At 48.8% G+C, this 18,638-nt stretch overlaps 6 protein-coding genes across 6 annotated transcripts; 4 read left to right on the top strand and 2 right to left on the bottom strand.

Moving 5' to 3' along the window:
• The first annotated feature begins 613 nt into the window (after nt 1–613).
• F5Y00DRAFT_236503 (TAP-like protein-domain-containing protein) lies at nt 614–3,568 on the top strand. The gene is made up of 4 exons (XM_048007709.1): nt 614–1,310; nt 1,387–2,646; nt 2,703–2,774; nt 2,835–3,568. Exons 1-4 carry the CDS (start codon nt 1,053–1,055, stop codon nt 3,462–3,464), a joined length of 2,220 nt encoding a protein of 739 aa, XP_047864987.1. The 5' UTR covers nt 614–1,052; the 3' UTR covers nt 3,465–3,568.
• A 37-nt stretch (nt 3,569–3,605) lies between these two features.
• Nucleotides 3,606–5,203, top strand: F5Y00DRAFT_236501 (DUF636 domain protein). Its single transcript, XM_048007708.1, has one exon. The coding sequence runs from the start codon at nt 3,984–3,986 to the stop codon at nt 5,103–5,105; it is 1,122 nt and encodes a 373-aa protein (XP_047864986.1). The 5' UTR covers nt 3,606–3,983; the 3' UTR covers nt 5,106–5,203.
• Nucleotides 5,204–5,639: 436 nt separating this feature from the next.
• F5Y00DRAFT_253024 (translation elongation factor Tu) lies at nt 5,640–7,078 on the top strand (the record flags this gene model as incomplete). The annotated part of the gene is made up of 2 exons (XM_048009995.1): nt 5,640–5,849; nt 5,948–7,078. 2 exons carry the CDS (start codon nt 5,640–5,642, stop codon nt 7,076–7,078), a joined length of 1,341 nt encoding a protein of 446 aa, XP_047864985.1.
• A 2,933-nt stretch (nt 7,079–10,011) lies between these two features.
• F5Y00DRAFT_269703 (MFS general substrate transporter) lies at nt 10,012–12,532 on the top strand (the record flags this gene model as incomplete). The annotated part of the gene is made up of 4 exons (XM_048012489.1): nt 10,012–11,061; nt 11,124–11,387; nt 11,451–11,850; nt 11,917–12,532. Exons 1-4 carry the CDS (start codon nt 10,539–10,541, stop codon nt 12,530–12,532), a joined length of 1,803 nt encoding a protein of 600 aa, XP_047864984.1. The 5' UTR covers nt 10,012–10,538.
• A 677-nt stretch (nt 12,533–13,209) lies between these two features.
• F5Y00DRAFT_269699 (acetyl-CoA synthetase-like protein) lies at nt 13,210–16,647 on the bottom strand (the record flags this gene model as incomplete). The annotated part of the gene is made up of 3 exons (XM_048012488.1): nt 13,210–15,741; nt 15,801–15,955; nt 16,128–16,647. 3 exons carry the CDS (start codon nt 16,645–16,647, stop codon nt 13,210–13,212), a joined length of 3,207 nt encoding a protein of 1,068 aa, XP_047864983.1.
• A 1,526-nt stretch (nt 16,648–18,173) lies between these two features.
• Nucleotides 18,174–18,442, bottom strand: F5Y00DRAFT_253020 (ribosomal protein S14; the record flags this gene model as incomplete). The annotated part of the gene is made up of 2 exons (XM_048009994.1): nt 18,174–18,318; nt 18,381–18,442. The coding sequence occupies 2 exons, from the start codon at nt 18,440–18,442 to the stop codon at nt 18,174–18,176; spliced, it is 207 nt and encodes a 68-aa protein (XP_047864982.1).
• Nucleotides 18,443–18,638: the final 196 nt, after the last annotated feature.

Raw genomic sequence — 18,638 nt, 5'->3', positions numbered from 1 at the left:
CAAACTATTGAGAAGCCCCTATCGATGATTATTAGTATCGTCCCAAAACCTAACGGAAACATGAGACTTGACATCTTCAGTTACTATGAATAGTAATCGGGGTTTGGACGAAAAGAAGAAATCAACTTATAAGTAGGAACTCAAGAGAGATCTTCGGTAGGATGAAGCTCGATTCATACCAAGGAGTACCGCCAAGTGAGTCAAGGTCGGATCGACTACCTAGCAGGCTGGAAGGTTATCCACTATCGCATCGAGACCAACGATGAAGCAAAGCCAAGACATAGCGTTGAAGTAGTCGACCAATGAAAACGACTATCTGCTTAATCCAGGTACTCTTCTGGGTAATAAAAAGTAAATAACATCAGGAAGAGTCCCTATCACGCTATGTCTCGAATATTCAGATAATTTCTAAAAGTTGATGCTGTGTTAAAAAGTGTTTTGACTGAATAATAAAAGAGGAATCAAGATTAGTAAGATAGATCTGTCCCACGTTTTTCAAGCCACTGGTTAGCCTCGATGTGGCGTTGCAAACGGTACCTTACCTCGGCGTATTTAATGTACCTAATGGATTTATTCAGTCGGTATTAAACTGCTTAATATCATCTTGTCTTAGGGGCGGTCCAGCTTCGTTAATTCTAACATTTCTGTTAAGCATGAGGTCGATTCCTTACTTACGTGCTTGATTTAAGAGTCGAGCTGAGAGACAGAGACCATTGGCCAATGGCCGAAATGGACAGACCAAGTTAAACAAAAGAGGCACAGTGGCTGCATCATAATCCTACCTGACGTACCTATGCATCTATTTGCCTTGGATAATTTGAAGATCCATAGGTACGCGAGCTCGCGCAAGCCTCCAATCCAACCTCTTTGGCTTGCGTACTACTTCAGTCGGTGGCTGCCTGTTCAATGATAGATGATAAGCCTTACGACTTCGTCAATTGCTTCTCGGCTTTCAGTATTTTTATAAAGTACCTATTCATCTCCATTTCGTGAGCTGTGCTATTAAAACCATCAGCTTTTTCTTCGCGCGTAATCGCCGCACGTAATAGAACATGACGTCTTTAAAATCATCCACGTCGCCCTTCTTAGGGGAGAAGCAAGATGATGACATTCGAGCGTGTGTTCAATCACCTCGAAAGGAACCAAGCTGGGGCTGGCGCCGTCTTAGTGCGGTAGTGTTAACCGTCATATCTGGTATTTTAATCATTGGCCATTTCGGACATGGCCCGATTCACTATGGCTACCGTCATCCGGACCCGGGAAATGAAGCGCCACCAGGGCCTCCCGATGGATGGACAGAATGGTCCAGCGTAAGCTCTCCTGAATGACGCCGCGATTTTGCTATAATGGAGTGAATATTGACACGGCCGTCTCTACGTGAAATAGATCGTACCGAGTGAGAAGCTCACCTGGCAGCCATGCTTCGCGATATACGGCGATAATTTCAAGTGCGCTCGGCTGACCGTACCTATGGATTATCACCGACCGCTAAACCAGTCAGTGGACAATCCGAAGGTGCACATAGCTCTGGTCTTAAAGCCCGGTATTTACCGTACCGAGGACCCATCATCTTACTCGGAATCCCCACTGCTCGTTAATCCTGGCGGTCCCGGAGGTAGCGGAGCGATTTTCACCTTGTTTTCGGGGCAAGCGCTTCAAACAATCATTGGCGGAGATCGTGATGTTATCGGTTTTGATCCGCGTGGAGTCGGTGCTACTACGCCTAAGGCGGATTGTTTCGCGGCTTCCAACGATTCCTTTGGAATTGACGGACGCAATGTTGCTTTGATGAACCGGCTAAGCTGGATTGCGTCAGGTCATATCATCGGTCTCGTTAACTCAAGCAATGTCGCACTCAACAAGCTTGACGTTAGGTCAAGAGCAGTTGCTAAGCTCTGTAAGAGAAGGGATGAAGCCGAAGGAGATAATAGCATCTTCCGGTATTCCAACACCGCAAACGTAGCGCGAGATATGCTCTCGATCATCCATGCTTGGGATGAATGGAGATCAGGTTCCGACGCCAAGTCCACGGAAGAAACAGAGACTGTAGATGAGACACAGACCAACTTTAAAATAGAGTCGAAGGACAGTACCAAGGGGAAGCTCGTTTATTGGGGTTTCTCCTATGGTACACTCCTCGGGGCCACATTTGCGTCTATGTTTCCCGACAAAGTTGGTCGGGTTATTCTAGATGGTGTTGTGGACGCCGACCACTACGTTAATCCGATGTTAGGGGACGCCATCATTAACGCTGACGCGATATGGGAACGATTCTTTACTTATTGCGCTGAAGCAGGACCAGAGTGTGAGTTTTACCGGCTCGGAGACAGCCCCGGAGATATCAAGGAACGCTTCGATTATATCATGAACTGGCTAGAGAAAGAGCCCGCGATTGTCTTACCCTCGCAATCAAATTTGCCTGTCTTGGTAACAGCTGAAGACTTCAAGCGAATCATATTTACAGCATTGTACTACCCAGTTGTTATATTCCCCTCAGTGGCTATACTTCTTAAAACCTTCATCGATAACCAGCTTGAGAAGATAGTAGGCAATCCGGCGCCAGAGATGCTTTGTCAAAACTTGACGTTACCTCAATGGCCAGATGACGCTCAGAAGGTAATCGCCTGTAGTGACAAGCGATATAAGGTAAGAGCTTTTTAGCCTTAAGCGGCTTCATAAGGGACTGCCCTAACGTCTAGCAGCTCGATGAAGACTCCGACGCGCTTCAACGGCGTTTTGAAAAGATGGCCTCTTATTCTTCATTTGCCGATGTTGTAAGTAATACCTAGTTCGATAGTTACCTAGGTAGACAGACCTTTTAACGTGTATCTTAGTGGATGGGTGCCGACCTCAATATGGGGTGTAGCGGATGGAAAATTGAGGCAAAAGATCCGCCAATGCGATGGGACGACCATCCGATTCATAAACCAGAACCCATTGAAACCAGTTTCCCCGTCCTGTTCCTATCAAATCATCTCGACCCTGTCACTCCTCTACACCATGCCCTGAAAATGACGCGCAAGTTTTCGGAGGCGAGCCTTGTAGAGCAAAAGGCAGAGGGCCACTGTACCTTCGCGTGTATCACACTCTGCACCATAGGTCATATCCAAGCATACCTCAACCAAGGGGTTGTGCCGCCCGTGCCAAAATACGATTCGGATGATGAAGGCGAATGGACAACATGCGAGTGCCAAGAAAAACCTTGGAAGTCGCTTAACGATATAGCCGTGACGCGTAACTCGAACGGTGGCTCTAAGCCGGAAAGGGACAACGAAAGCGAATTACTAGTTGGAAAGACGGCCGAGGAGTTGCAGACCATGGAGTCTTACCGACACCTACGAAACCGATTTATTGAATTCACGATGTCTCAGGACCAATTCGGACACCGAAATCCGCTTCGGGCTGCGCATCTGGGTAGCTTGGCTTTCATGAACAAGGAGCAGGCTAGCTGTAACAAGCTATAAGGGCTATTAATTGAGATTCAGGGCCGAATGCCAACATGTTAGTGCCATGATAATCGTGCATTAGTTCTTGCATTAGAGGTACATATAAATCTAGCGCTACTCTACATATTATTTTAATTTTCGACTTTCTCAAACAGAAAAGACTTAGACTTCAGCAACTATTGCGCATCTAGCTGAGGATAAGATATGTCAAATATTAGTAACTAGATGAGCACAAGAGCATTCTTCAGCATAATATCCATGACTCTTTATTTTTTATGATGAAAGCGATATGCCTTTACAGAGACCCCTCAGACGACATCGCCTGCCTACGTATTACCCCGCCGCAACACTGCATGTTGTTGGTCGTGTATACGTTCATGAAGATGTGGGAATAAAGTCGGTATTGATGGACCGAACCCTGGTCCCAACACTTACTTCGCCATTGACTTATTAAGATGCCTAAAATCCCTAGAATCTAACCTGTTCACAATTACCAAATTCTGATACGATCATCTACCCAACTTACTACGGCAAGCAATGATGTTAACATTAGACCTCCTCGTCACCTTCTTCAACCGCGACAAGGCCGCCACAGCTGAGCCGGGAGAAGAGTCACAGACATTCTCGGCGAGGTGTCACTGCGGGAACGTACAATACTCGGTCGTCCTCCCAGCTTCGAGTCTCCCATTGGACGCATACATCTGTTCATGCACATTATGCCGCTACTCGCACGGCACGTTCGGCAGCTTCCACGTCTCGCTGACGCAGGGCGTGGCGCCGGAGTGGACCAACGGTACGATTAACCTGTCCGTATACAAGAGCCAGAACAGCGGTCCCGGCGGCCACGGACAGCGTTGGTTCTGTCCTACTTGCGGAACACATAATGGGCACTACGAGCCCTGGGCCATGCAGTGGATCGCGGACATCGCGCTTTTTGACGAGCCGAGCTTCTGGGAGATGAAGGGCTTTGCGTTTCCAAAGTCCCCCGGGGACGGTGGCTTAATGACCTGGATTTCGAGCCCCGTTAGTAAGGGCTTAAGGCTACTCACCGCGGACCGTGATATCGCGCCCGATAATAAGCTCGAAATGGGTGAGGATGGCGAAGAGAGACTGCGCGCGGAGTGTCAGTGCGGCGGGGTTTCTTTCACGATTGGAAGGCCGTCGGATGTAGTAAGGAACGATAAGTTTATGAGCCGATCCATCGCGCCGGGAGACCCGCAGAAGTGGAAAGCGTATCTCGATTTCGATAAAGAGACTCGGCGGCTCTCCAGCGCTTATTTCATGCCTTGGGCTTTAGTCCCGCGGATCTCGCTAGAACCGGAGGTGCCGCCGAATCTGCTCATCGGGACGATGAAGACGTATAAGGCGTCAGAGAAAATCACGAAGGGATTCTGCGGACGCTGTGGTGCCACGGTGTTCCTCCAGAGTAAGGATAGGAACCCCTCGGAACAGAGCGAGGTGCTTGGTATTGCAGCAGGTCTCTTGAGAGCGCCGGAGGGAGCAAAGGCAACGAATTGGGTTAAATGGAGGGCGGTGCCTGAACGAGAAATAGAAAAGATGACGGAATTCGATGCCGAGTTTATGAATGCTATTGTAGAAGGCCAGAGGGCGTGGGCAGTAGAGAAGTATGGAGAAGCGCAGGAGTTTGAGGTCATATAGCAATGTGATAGGTATACACTAATCCGTATATAAGACATAAATAATTAGACCTAACTAAGTTATTTATTAAGCAAGTTATAGACTTGCAGTTTCTGCCATTAGGTATTTTTGAAACCACTTCATGTTGTGTTACCTTGAACCTTGAATACTAATATTATAGACGACCTGATTGACCAATCAATCACATTCAATTACACCATCCAATAAATTATATACTCTAGGAGGTAGCGCTGCGACTAAATTCCGAGAATGTGGGCGTCAATATAACTTTAATCGGTCTAACTAGCCGCTTATCAACTTTATAAAAGACGGCACGATAAGGAACTGTGGACTCGAGTGGCCTCGAGTGACCAATGAACGCGACGTAGCAACTTCCAATGAAATTTTTCTAACAGGTGGGAGCTTGATTTTTTAATCTTCAATACTGCTTGGTCCCTTTTATCCCCCCCCTCCACGACCCTCATCACCAGTCCCTTTCCTTTCGTGTGTGAATTGGTTTTCTTCTTTTCGGCTGCAGGGTAAAATCAATTCGACATGTCGGCGTTTACGCGCACCCTTGCGCCATTCTTGCGCGCATCCCGCCACTCCCTCACATCCGGCAGCATCGCCAACCCGTTACAATTTGCTGTGCGACAGCAAAATGTAGCCGCGGCCCTCAATATCACCCGTTCATACGCAGCCGTATTCGAGAGGACGAAACCTCACGTAAACGTCGGTACCATTGGTCACGTCGATCACGGCAAGGTATGTTGAGAAGATGATTTAAATTAACTATACTAGTCATATATCAAATTATATATTCTAGAATACCCCGCCAACTCTAACTGATTCTCTCGATTTAGACCACCCTATCTGCTGCTATCACGAAGAGACAGGCCGAGAAGGGTTTGGCCAACTTCCTAGAATATGGCGCTATCGACAAGGCGCCTGAGGAGAGGAAGCGTGGTATTACCATCTCTACTGCCCATATCGAATACTCGACGGAAAACCGACATTACTCCCACGTCGACTGTCCTGGTCACGCCGATTACATCAAGAACATGATTACTGGTGCCGCCAACATGGACGGTGCTATCATTGTCGTTGCTGCTTCCGATGGTCAAATGCCCCAGACGAGAGAACATCTTCTTCTCGCCCGTCAGGTTGGTGTCCAGAAGATTGTCGTCTTTGTCAACAAGGTCGATGCCATTGAGGACCCCGAGATGTTGGAACTAGTCGAGATGGAGATGCGTGAGCTGCTCACCCACTACGGCTTCGAAGGTGACGAGACCCCCGTCATTATGGGTTCTGCCCTGATGGCCATGGAAGGCAAGCGACCCGAAATCGGTGTTGAGAAGATCGATGAGCTCCTAAAGGCCGTCGACGAGTGGATCCCTACCCCCCAGCGTGACCTCGACAAGCCCTTCCTGATGTCCGTTGAGGATGTCTTCTCCATTGCCGGACGTGGAACTGTCGCCTCCGGCCGTGTTGAGCGAGGTATCCTGAAGAGGGATGCCGAAGTCGAGCTGATCGGCAAGGGTTCCGAGATTATCAAGACCAAGGTCACCGATATCGAGACCTTTAAGAAGTCCTGCGAGGAATCCCGAGCTGGTGACAACTCCGGTCTGCTCCTGCGAGGTATCCGACGAGAGGATATTAAGCGAGGTATGGTTATCGTCAAGCCTGGCACCGTCAAGGCCCACACCAAGTTCATGGTTTCCCTATACGTCCTGACCAAGGAAGAGGGTGGCCGACACACCCCCTTCGTTGAGAACTACCGACCCCAGATGTACCTGCGAACTGCCGACGAGGCTGTGGCCCTTCACTTCCCCGAGGATGCTGAGGACAAGTCCAGGGCCGTCATGCCCGGTGACAACGTCGAGATGGTTGCCACCCTGCACCACCCCATCGCCGTCGAGGTCGGTCAGCAAGTCAACGTCCGCGAGGGTGGCCGTACCGTCGCAACCGGTCTTATTACGCGAATCATTCAATAAACCCGACCACGGACTGTTTTAGGGAGGGGCTGGTCCATGTGTGCAAGAGGGATAGAACGGGCATCTTCGGCTTTGCTTTATCTTAGCTGGCATGGGGGGAAAATCTTGGCGTTGATCTCTTGTGTATAAGGGATTTCGGATTGTATCATATTTGGAGCCCATGTACACTTGACTTCCAGTCCCCGTGGCTCGTTGAATCTCCCCTCTGCTTACGAAACGTCTCTTTCCCGTAATGTAACTCTAGAGCATGATGAAATGGTAAACGTTTAAACTGTGAGTTACGTACACGCATGATGTTAGTTTTTGGTGCATAATGTAATCCAGAGATTCGGGAATACGAAATCTTCATGCTAATGTGCTAGTGTACCCCTTTAATATGAAGAGCTACACTAAAGGGCTAGTTTGGCGGGATTAATATCTGGTTACCACCTTAAACCTGTTTACTGTCAAGTCAAGACTAGAATTAGATCCCCTTGGATAAAGGAAAGCTGTTGGGTTTTACCACGAGAGCCGTAGGGCCACCTCTATTAGTTACAAGCCTAGCTTCAAATGTCTAACTGATAGGCACGCCAGACAGGTTATAAAACGGAATTTACATAGTATTTCAGCCCTAGGAGGCCTTGTTGAAAATTCTCAGCTACTAGCCGAGACATTTTTTTGCCGACAGCTACCTAGGTATTCTCGGGTTGTAAGCTGGAATCGCCAAGACTGGGAGCCATAGGTATACAGTAGAGGGACTAAGGGTTAAACTGGTCCATTGAACTATCTCATGACTTACATGTGCCTAACTAAGTGTTTTGCATAATCATTGTAAGAGACGAATGGTTCTAGCTAGACTATGCATTCCTATGTACGACCTTAAGGAACCCTAGCCCCTATTTCCGTTCACGTGAAAGGGGCACCTCGAAGGATGTGTGTAAAATATTGCAGAGCAGTTCAACATCTTTAAGCAGGACGTATAGTGTATTTATAGATAAATCACACCATTATTCCCAATAATAAGATACTCGCCAAGGACTCTATCAGAATTTTGCGTGACTTTTCAACTTCGTAGCTGCTGTCGTTGGCGTATCCTAACACAGCGTTGACAGCTCCCGCATGGATTCAGGGGAGCCCTACACGTGTGTATCCAATCCTCGTCCTTTATGTAAACTAGAGATCATTGTCCCTAGGTATGTAGCGGAATATGGCCGATCACGCCTTGTATCTGAAAAAGACTTCGACCCACCTGTCACTGTTTACATGATAGCACTCGTGTTCTACTCTAGTGTCGCTGCTGCTGCTGCCCAACTGACAAGGGTTTCGATACCTGGGTAGTCCACATCGTCAAATATCGTAGCGTCCTCACTAACGGCGGTATTGGCATTAGGCCCTGCTTTTGAATTCTGATCGCCAAGTTCCGTTGAAATAATAATAATCCCCTGGTAGCCATTAGCCGGTTTCGGTATACCATAGCGTAGAAAGCAAGGCAGGTGATAATGACATCGACGAGACTATTGATACGTAAATGAATTAAGAAGGAGGATTCGTCGGGTATTCTTTCGTACGTGAAGCGCCGTGGTTAGCCAGGAGGTTTTTTTTGTTAGCCGGGCGGGCGAACTTTTATGATGAAGCGAGTAAATATTAAAAGTTGTTCCTGAAGATAGCCAAGCTTCTCTCTTTATTACCGAGGATATTATTCCCGGGTTAGCTTTTCCCCTTAGGTAAGCCCGTTTCAAGCCTTGGACGCCGCTCGGGCCCAGACAAGCTCTCTGACAAGCTTCGGCGGCGAATAGGCAGCGTCGCCGAGACCACCAAGAGGGTCCCTTCCCATCGGCTACTGCATCTTGGCTAACTGGACCCATTATGTCCCGGCTCTTTTTTCCGTTCCACGGCCTTACCCTGCCCTAATCGATCTCGAAAAACACGCGTCGTGAACCCTGTAGTATTCTTTATCAGAGGTTTGTATGAATGTCCAAAGCAACACAGTGGTCTATCGTATGTATGTATGCTCGTACATAGACGATGTAACTGAACTTAGCTCATCAAGAGAATCCGCTAGACATAGCTGGTAATGATGATGAGCTTCAAGCAGATGATAAGCGTGAATGAGATCATGAGCTTCGAGATCCTCTCTATTCAACGGTTTATCACCCGAAGTCGCTGTTGGAGAAGAAGAAGAAGAGAGGTATTTTAAACCGCCAAGCCTTCTTATATTACTGCAGAAACGTTAGGAGCACATGTAAAAAAGAAGGATCACCTACTGTAGGTTAGGGCATCCAATTGCTTATCCCCGTCATCCTATTATCAGAGGCCCACAACGAGATCGTTAGCGGCAACCGGTTCAGCCCGTTTTTGCGTTTGTCGATAAGATACCGTTGTTTGTTTTGGACTTTTTCCACTTTGAATATACATATTTCAAAAAGATAGAAATGAGTAGCAACAGTAGAAACAGTCGACGACGATAACTCTTGGGAAGCTGCCAGTCCGTCCGTCCGTCTTTATATTAATAGTTGCATACCATCTCACGTTAGTCTTACAAAGTCGCACAGGGGAAAAATGAAACCTCAAACCGGTAAACGAGACTTTATCGATCGATTGACTGGCTTCCGTTCTCTTGGGTCTTACCTAATCGAGTAAGCCCGGTACTGAGTTTTCTGTTCCTGTGGGTCCCTAGCTTTTCCTTAGCTTTCAAGCTGCAAAGAGTGGGACCCCTGGAATTTGCGGCTCGAGGAGGAAAAACGCCCACAGTCGAATGTGATTCAACCCTTACGACACGACACCACTTTTCCCCTGCTTTTAAATGTCTGCTCATTATGATGAGTTTTTTTTTACAGGTGATTATTTGGCTATTGAATTAAGCCGTTATGTAGATCATTTTCCAATTATCAATTGCTTATGACTCCTAATTGACCTCAGAATGCTTTCAACTTCCTCAATCGCCAACGTTCCGGCCGTGGAATTCGAGCCGTGTGGCCCCGATCCTTGTGGGTCCCGGCCCTGTGGATCCTTCGCAACACCGAAATTCGCCGAGCCATCTCCCTTCCTCTACCATATCTGACTTGACTCGCGCTCTCGCGTCTGAAAAGCTAAATGTGTTCCAAATTAAGCCTTACCAGGTTTACAGCTTCGCCATTATCAACAACCCACAGGCCTATCCTCTCTCGCATAACAATGGGGATATACTCTAATAGGAAATCTCGGTGGCTCCGCCATCGGGCAGCATCCAGTTCTTTCTCTTACTTCAAAAACTTCCTACCGCCTCGTATGGACCAATGGTATCCCTCGAATAGACTATTCATTACCCGAAGGCTTGTGGCCTAGAATTTCAAGGGTCATGTCCTTCTCATATATAAAGGATGGATCCCGCCCCCCTTTGCGCTTCTGGTAGAGATCCATAAACATTCCCACGCTCGTCGTGTAATATCCTGAGATACCTTTCCTTTTACATTCCTCAAGGATAAAAGGATAATAAATCAACATGGACCCCTACGAAGTGCCCACTACGGAGGGCCCGTCCATACAACCTAATAATAATCAAACCGATCGAGTCGACCAGGCCGACCGAGTCGAGTATGGGGCAATCATCCCTGGCTCGCTGGCTCGCAAGCCTACAAACCCATTAGCTCGAACTTCTACCAAGGAGACAATTCGAGATCCGAACTTGGATATCAACTTACCCTACCGAACACTCTCCGGCGACGCCAACCTTTCGGAATATACCACAGAAGTACCCAGTGGTCAGATACCCGGCCCGGTAGAACCAGATGGAGAGCACCGCTACAAACTCGTCACATTCGTGCCAAACGACCCCGAGAACCCTAAGAACTGGTCGAAGGCATATAAGTGGTACTGCACCATGGTCGTGGCCGCGACATGTTTCGTCGTAGCCTTCTCGTCCAGTGTCGTCACGCCCGATATTGCTGGTGTAGCCAAGGAATTCAATGTTAGTGACGAGGTTGCACTGCTAAGTATCACATTGTTCGTCGTGGGATTCGGTGTCGGTAAGTGAAGCCTCCCTCCCTGAAGCAATCGATAATATGAAAAGCGACTAACGATCAAAAAGGACCTATGATATTCGCACCGCTATCTGAAATCTATGGAAGACGAATTATCTATGGGACGACACTGCTAGTCGCCGTGGTCTTCATCATCCCCGGTGCTGTTGCGAAGAACATTGAAACTCTCCTAGTTGCTCGAGCTATTGATGGTATCGCCTTCTCTGCGCCTATGACGCTGGTCGGTGGTACCCTAGCCGATCTCTGGAGATCCGAGGAGAGAGGTATTCCAATGGCTGCCTTCTCCGCCGCTCCTTTTATCGGTCCTGCTGGTAAGTGCTCTTATAATCCAAGACCCATCCTGGTATCACTGGTCACTAACACATAACCTATAGTCGGTCCTCTCGTCGGTGGTTTCCTATCTGATGCCGCCGGCTGGCGTTGGCTTTACTGGATTCACTTAATCCTCGCCTTTATCGTCTGGGTCCTAATCACATTCACCGTCCCCGAGACGTACGCGCCCACGATCCTAGCCAAGCGAGCAAGGAAGATGCGCGAGCAAACTGGCCAACCAGACTACGTTACAGAAGAAGACATCGACAAGCGACCCCTCGGTGAACGGCTGGCGATTTTCTTGATTCGACCTTTCCAACTTCTCTTTGGAGAATTGATCGTCTTTTTAATCAGCCTGTACATGTCCGTACTATACGGCCTGCTGTACATGTTCTTCGTTGCCTTCCCTATCATTTTCCAGGAAGGCAAGGGATACTCTGCCGGTATCACCGGTCTCATGTTGTAAGTAAACACTTTACCCCTATTTAGTCCCTCCAGTTCAGTAGATAGCTAACCCATATCCAATAGCATTCCCCTAGCTATCGGTGTCATATGCTCGGCCATCTGTGCTCCCCTGGTTAACGCACACTACCGAAAACTCATCGCTAAGCACAACGGCCTTCCCCCGCCGGAGCTACGTCTTATCCCCATGATGTGCTCCTGCTGGTGCATCCCCATAGGTCTGTTCATCTTCGCCTGGACATCGTACCCCCGCCTCACCTGGGTCGGCCCCGCTCTCGGTGGCTTCCCCATCGGTTTCGGCTTCATCTTCCTCTACAACAGCGCCAACAACTACCTCGTCGACGCATACCAGCACCAAGCCGCCTCCGCCCTCGCAGCCAAGACATGTATCCGTTCGTTCTGGGGTGCGGCCGTGGTTCTGTTCACAAACCAGATGTACGCGCGTCTAGGCTACGAATGGGCCAGCACACTTCTCGCGTTCCTCAGTCTCGCATGCTGCGGTATCCCGTTCCTGTTCTGGACTTACGGCCCGCGCATCCGGCAAAAGAGCAAGTACGCCTACGCCGGCGAGGACGACGAGAAGGTCGCCAGCGCGAGCGAGGGCATCGGCCCCGTTGTTCGAGAAGACGATTCCGAAGATCAGGATTTAAGACGTGCGAGGAGCTACGTCAGTAACCCTTGAATGAATTCGGATCCACGAAATAGACTAAACATACACTAAAGGTATAGAATCTCGGTTCGGCTTAGGTGCCCAACACTTTAGAGGGTACCTAGAAGATGCATCAATAGTAGCCATTCGAGCCGCTAACAGTAGCGGCATAGGCTACTTAAAAGGAGAAGAGGAAGAAAAAGTAAGGGGCTCCGTCCGGCCTACTATACCTGTAGTACGCCGGGCCTAAGAGCAGGTATAATGGGGCATAAAGGCGTTTTGCCGGCGTTGCGCAAGATATCCCTTCTAATATAGACTATGAGGGTACATGACAAGGCAAGGCGCTCTGGTTTAAAGGAGCATTTTGATCTTGGGCCTTGGAGAGGGTGTCAATATTTGAGATACCACTTGATAGACGCATCGCATTTGATACGACTAAATGCCGCTTACAGGGTATATAGTAGTATATAATAAGCTAATGAGATATAAAAATTGAAAGCGTCTGATTTGAATATTTTTTCTGTGAATTAGGACATAAAAATGCATTGCTTGAGGGCGACTTTGAGTACCTAAGGTGGCCCTGTTATAACATTTGGAGGCCGGGCAGTTTGCCCCTATCTATATATGGATATTAAGAAATTTATATCTCATATTCCATGCACTTCGCAATTCTCACTCGGGTAAGTATATATAACCTTTCCGCTTAACAATCAGAATCCCCAACGGTCAACCCACAGCTTCACCCACTCCGTATTCACCGGCTTGAGTGCTCTCGCCGTCGGACTCGCACGCAGGGTATTGTAAACACGCCAGGTATAATCGTCTTCTCCTCCCTTACTACCCCCGCCTTCGTTCTTAACCTCTCCATTTACATTCCTCTTCACACCGTCGCCGCCGTGGTGCGGTACAATCGACTTATAGAAATCCAACAACTTGACCGCAGGGTTATCCTGCGCACTCTTCTTCCGCTCGTAACTACTGCGCTCGAGAGCCTCGATCCAGGACTCGAGGGGTATGGTTTTATCCGCGATGCCCTTTTCCTGCAGCGCGGGGACGAGGTCGGAGAAGGGTACGGCATGGGGGTTGACGAGGTTGTATACTTTGGCGCCTCTTTGCTCGCCTTTCCCAGAGGAAGTGTTGTCTTCGTCGTCGATACCAGTTACTTCGTCAACGACCTCTAGAATAATCTTACTGAGCTCGTCTACTGGCACCCACTCAACACGGCTGCTTGTGCCGAGACTACGCGGCAGTACGCCCAGGAACTTGGAACTGCGCACTAGACTCGGGAACCACTCCCAGGGGTTCCAAGCACCCCCTGCCGCCACGGGGCCCGCGACCTGACCAACGCGCAGGACGGCGGCGCGTCTCTTATTTGCTGCACCTGCTAGCGCCCACGCATCTAGCAATCGCTCCCCAACGTACTTCGAACGCGCGTAACCCTGTCGCAGGACAAGTTCCGCTGGCTCGGATAGAACTTCCTCCGGTACGTCGCGGGCCGTACCCATTGCCGCCGAAATACTCGACACAAAAAGCACTGCCGGCCGCTGTGCGCCATTCTTTGCGAGTTCGAGTAGGTGTACTAATCCTGCAATCGATGGTTCGAAGGACTGTAGTGGGAGAAGGAAATTTACAGGCCAGGCGTTGTGGATTATGGCCGTAGTTTCAGTTAGGAGTAAATCGTAGTCCTTAGGTGTTAAGCCCAAGCGCGGCGCCCCCAAGTCCTTACCTGATATAAATACCACGCGACCGCTCGACTCCTGAGCTGGTGGAAGCCCACGCGACTTCAGCGCCGCGGCTTGCTTGGATGCTGCGTCTGCGGCCCGGTTTAGACAGAATATACGGCGTACGCGGGACTCAGGCTGTGCTTGTAGCGCCGCGAGTAGATATGTCCCAAGAGATCCCGTGGATCCTGTTAAGATAATGGCTTGGGCGCGTGGGTGCCGAGAGGCTGGGAGGTACTTGGCTAGCATATCTGCAACTCCACCATCTGGGATCTCTGCTTTGCTCTTGCCACTTCCTTCTCCAAGGTAAGCGGACAGTGTGTGAGCGAGGGATCGCGCGTTGGTGGAGCTGTATAAAAGACTGATGTGGATGCCATTCAGAACGTCTTCAGATACGCCGTAATTACGTAGTGCAGCCTTCAGCCGCGAAACAGTAAGAGTAACACCATTAGAGTCAAGCCCACATGCGAAGACGTCGGTATCAACATTGACATCGTGCGAGTCAAGTGCCTGCTGGAACAGCTGCGTGAGCACGGGCATAAGCCCTTCCGGCGTGAGTGAAGTAATGGGGTCTAAATCGCTGACCAGGATGCCGCTCTCAACGCGCTCGTATAGCGCATCGATCTCGTCTTCATACGCCTGCAATGTGAGCTGCCGCTGAATAGTGCCCTTGCCAGCACGTAAGAACGGCTTGCCTGGGCGGACGAACAAAACGAGCTCACGAGGAATCTGTCCGAATTTTGGAGAGGACTTGTTAGCCCCCTGGATTGTAGGCCAGAGTTCCTCAAGCGCGGCTTGAGCCTCATCGTTGGTTGTCGGAAGGAGGTGTTCGTACAATTCGACGAGCATGCATAGCCGAAAGCGGTGAGAGCCTCCCACAATAACGCCGCGGACATCCGGGTGTGCGGTCACGATAGCCTCAAAGTCTGTCGGATCCATCTTATACCCATTGGCCATGACGACCCAATTATCAGTGCGACCGCGGAAACGCCACCAGCCGGGCTGGCCGGGGACCGGGGAGAAGAGGTCTTTCGTACGATATTCATGCTCGAGATCTGGGTAGGAGCGGAAGTATGCGTAGAGGCGATCAATGGTCGGAGTACGGGGGAAAACAAGCTCATACAAGCCAGGGAGGACCTCCTCCATACGCTGGCCGACCTCGACAAAGCGTATTGCATCCCAGTTCTCCGAATTGGGCGAATAATTCATATGCATCAAGGCGCCCTCCGTGCTTCCAATTAGACTATACAGGTGTGGCGTAACCTCAGCAACCCTGGCACCGAGCACAGGGTTGATAGGTCCGCCTACGTAGCCGATATGTTTAAGGCGTGAGAAGGCTTCGAGGCCGGGTGGGTAGTCTAGCATATTCTCAATAGGCACGGCCGGACAAATCAGACTATTAGCACCGGACTGGTTAATGACGTCTGTAATACTGGCTGGGCTAATGGGAACGTCAGGATGCATGAGGATCGCTGTCATTTCGGAATGTAGTGAGACCATAGTGATATACATGGCGCCGGCCTGTCTTAGTTAGAATATGGGTTTGTACTCTCAAGAATATATATGAGAAAATGACTTACATGAGATTGTGACCCGATGATGAGAACATCGTGGTTAGCAAGCGTGCTACATGTCGGTCTCTCTACGTGGATACCCTCAGGGAAGACACCCTTCTCTAGGGGAGAGAATAGGCATTCGAGGTGGGAGTGAGTCCACCAGATTGGCTTCGGATGGCCTGTTTTACTCGAGAATATGTTAGTATTGCTGATAAGTATAACCAAGTTGAACGAAGAAATTCACCCGTCGCATATCAAAGCTGATATGGGAAATAATAGGACGGAATTCTACAAAATAAATAAGAGGATATGAAAAAATAATAACAATTAAACTTGAAATAAGAGCCTAACCTGAAGTTCCAGAAGTGTGCAAGCCCATGAACCGCTTAGTTTTAATCTCATCATAGGTCTTATCGAAAGGGTAGTCGGGAACAGGTTCTGGGGATAGCATTTCCTCGAGAGATAGGCCTGGTCTAGCAGTCACAGTTGGACTGGCCTTACTAACGAGTTCTGAGAGTGCCCCTGACGACTCAGGTCCATATAGCATATGCTTGGCTCCGACTGTTTCGAATAAGCGAATATTGGCGGAGACTCGATTGCTTAGAGACGGGAGTACCACGACTTTTCCAGTCTTCATGGCGGCTATAATCCATATCATATACCGAGCGTCACTCTGAGACATCCATATGAAGTATTCGTCCGAAGGAAGGTGTTCGGTTAGGAACCAGGCAGCCCTATTGACGGCATTGTCGAGTATAGCAAATGTCACTTCAATAGGAGCACGATCCGGATGACAAGTCTTGAGAAGAGGACGCTTTTGATTTATCCTCCTCTTGATGACATTCGGTATCAACTCGTGGAATCCTGCCATGGTTCATAGAGTAAGTAAACCAAATACAAGAGAGTAAAGGTAAGAGGATGTCTGTGGCTGCTTTGCTAAGAGAAGCCGTCTCTTCCTGCCTCTATAAAGCTGGGACATTGTTATAGATATATCTTAATATATCTTACATCTCAAGTCAACAAAAAACTAAAAGCTCCACTCCTTTTAACTCGAGGCGTGCAGTGAATGACCTTTGTCAAGGCCCCTGCCTGCCGTTCTTTCACCTCGTCGCAGCTTTGAGGCAAGCGCATAGTTCCCTCGGATACGTACCGGGGATACTAAGGTAGGAGCACACCTACCACCCCCCCTAGTTTCCAAGTGGGTGGCGCCCACATGTATCAATAGTACATTTGGAGGCGTTATAAGCGAGATATGGCAGTGGCGGCTCTACTGCAGATACTTTCACCCATGGGTGTATTGGATGACCAGGGTAATCAAATGCCGAACAGCATCAGAGTAGTACTTACTACGACGGGACGGTCCAAATAAACCAATCAGTCCCCGGATAACATGCGGATAGCTGAGATGGATCTATATGTTTGATCGAGGTCAACGGGAATAAAGATGGGAATATTCAGGATATAACTCAATCTCAACGACACCATTGCGGCTTTGTGTAACGATCCATGGTATGCAGGCAGTGGAACTTGCTCAGTCGCATGAAGACCCATCACGAACAATATATGTAAAGATTATCACACATACGCATATAGTCCAAAAAGAAAAAAAAAACATTACCCCCGTTGATATTCCCGGTTCTTGGCATCACGACCATGGGCCATTCTCTCCTAAATGAGTATGCCGCTCTCCGCCGAGGAGTGTATTGACTTGGAGAGACGGATGAATTTAGGTAAATGTTGCCCGATAAAGTATCAACATTTGAATCAGGCTCATTCTTGAGGCGGAGCGTTGAACATGTGAAGTTCGGGATTAAGATGATTATACCATTTGAGGCTTCTGGGCCTGGTCGTGGGTCGTGCTGTAAAGCCGAAATAGGTCACGATATGAAGCCACGTCTTTGCCTCGTTTCCTTATGGCCATGTCTGTCTTAAGAAGCATCAGAGCCAGGCAACTTTTTATAGAAATTTTAGTTAGCAGGCTACAGCAAACTCTCTAGTATCAAGCGAATGAAATTATTTCTCTCGCATCACCCTGGTTGAGGAATGGACTAGTGGGTATCTACCCCCTTGAGAAATAAACGAGATCTTCGTTCGAATTGAATCGGAGGGCCTGAAAGAAAATCGTCACATTTTATACGGTGCAAGAACGGATAATATCATCGAATTCTCGTAAGCATTGTCGTGGTGGTTTAGTTGTCTAGTCGAACCGAAGAGCCATTTGCTCATTTTCCTTCCACGCAAGCCTATACCAATGCCTCAAGGGAAATGCTCAACCCTGTTCCTAATAAAAACCAACAACTCCATTTCCGCAGTCGCATTGACGATGCCTGACGAGAGATATCGTGGTAGGAAAGAAAGTCACATTTTGAAGGGCGTTTATCGGTGCTACGTGGAGAGTTAGTCTCGTTGCCGACATCGTATCGTTGCTGATTTTATTCGTACCTTGACAAAGCCAATATCGGAGGACTTCTCACGGAAGCACTGACGGCAGATGTTGAGGCCGTACTTGCGGATCAAACCGGCCTTGTGGGTGCAGACACGGCTACACTACATTAGCTAATGAACTTCATCGAGATAGAAGTCCTCGAGAATATCAAGACATACCAGCCACGAGAGCCCTTGCCGTACGTTCGCGGTCGCGAGTTCCAGACGGATTCGTGAGACATATTGTCGGATGTGGTGTTGCGATAACGGTGATCACGAATGGTAGGGTTGCGGTATGTTGCTGGATGTCGAACTACGATTCGGAAAACTTTCGCGAGTTTTTGGAAGATTATGGATTGAGAGTGGGAAAATTGTGTGTGGTTCGCGTAAGGGTTGCAGGGGTTGAGAATACTAGTAGGATTAGGTACGTACCGGAGG

The sequence above is a fragment of the Daldinia vernicosa genome, assembly GCF_022497035.1.
Source record: "Daldinia vernicosa strain CBS 139.73 unplaced genomic scaffold F5Y00scaffold_22, whole genome shotgun sequence".
NCBI classification, from domain to species: domain Eukaryota; kingdom Fungi; phylum Ascomycota; class Sordariomycetes; order Xylariales; family Hypoxylaceae; genus Daldinia; species Daldinia vernicosa.
Note: the sequence above shows the minus strand (reverse complement) of the source record. Positions and strands in the feature narration are given on the sequence as shown.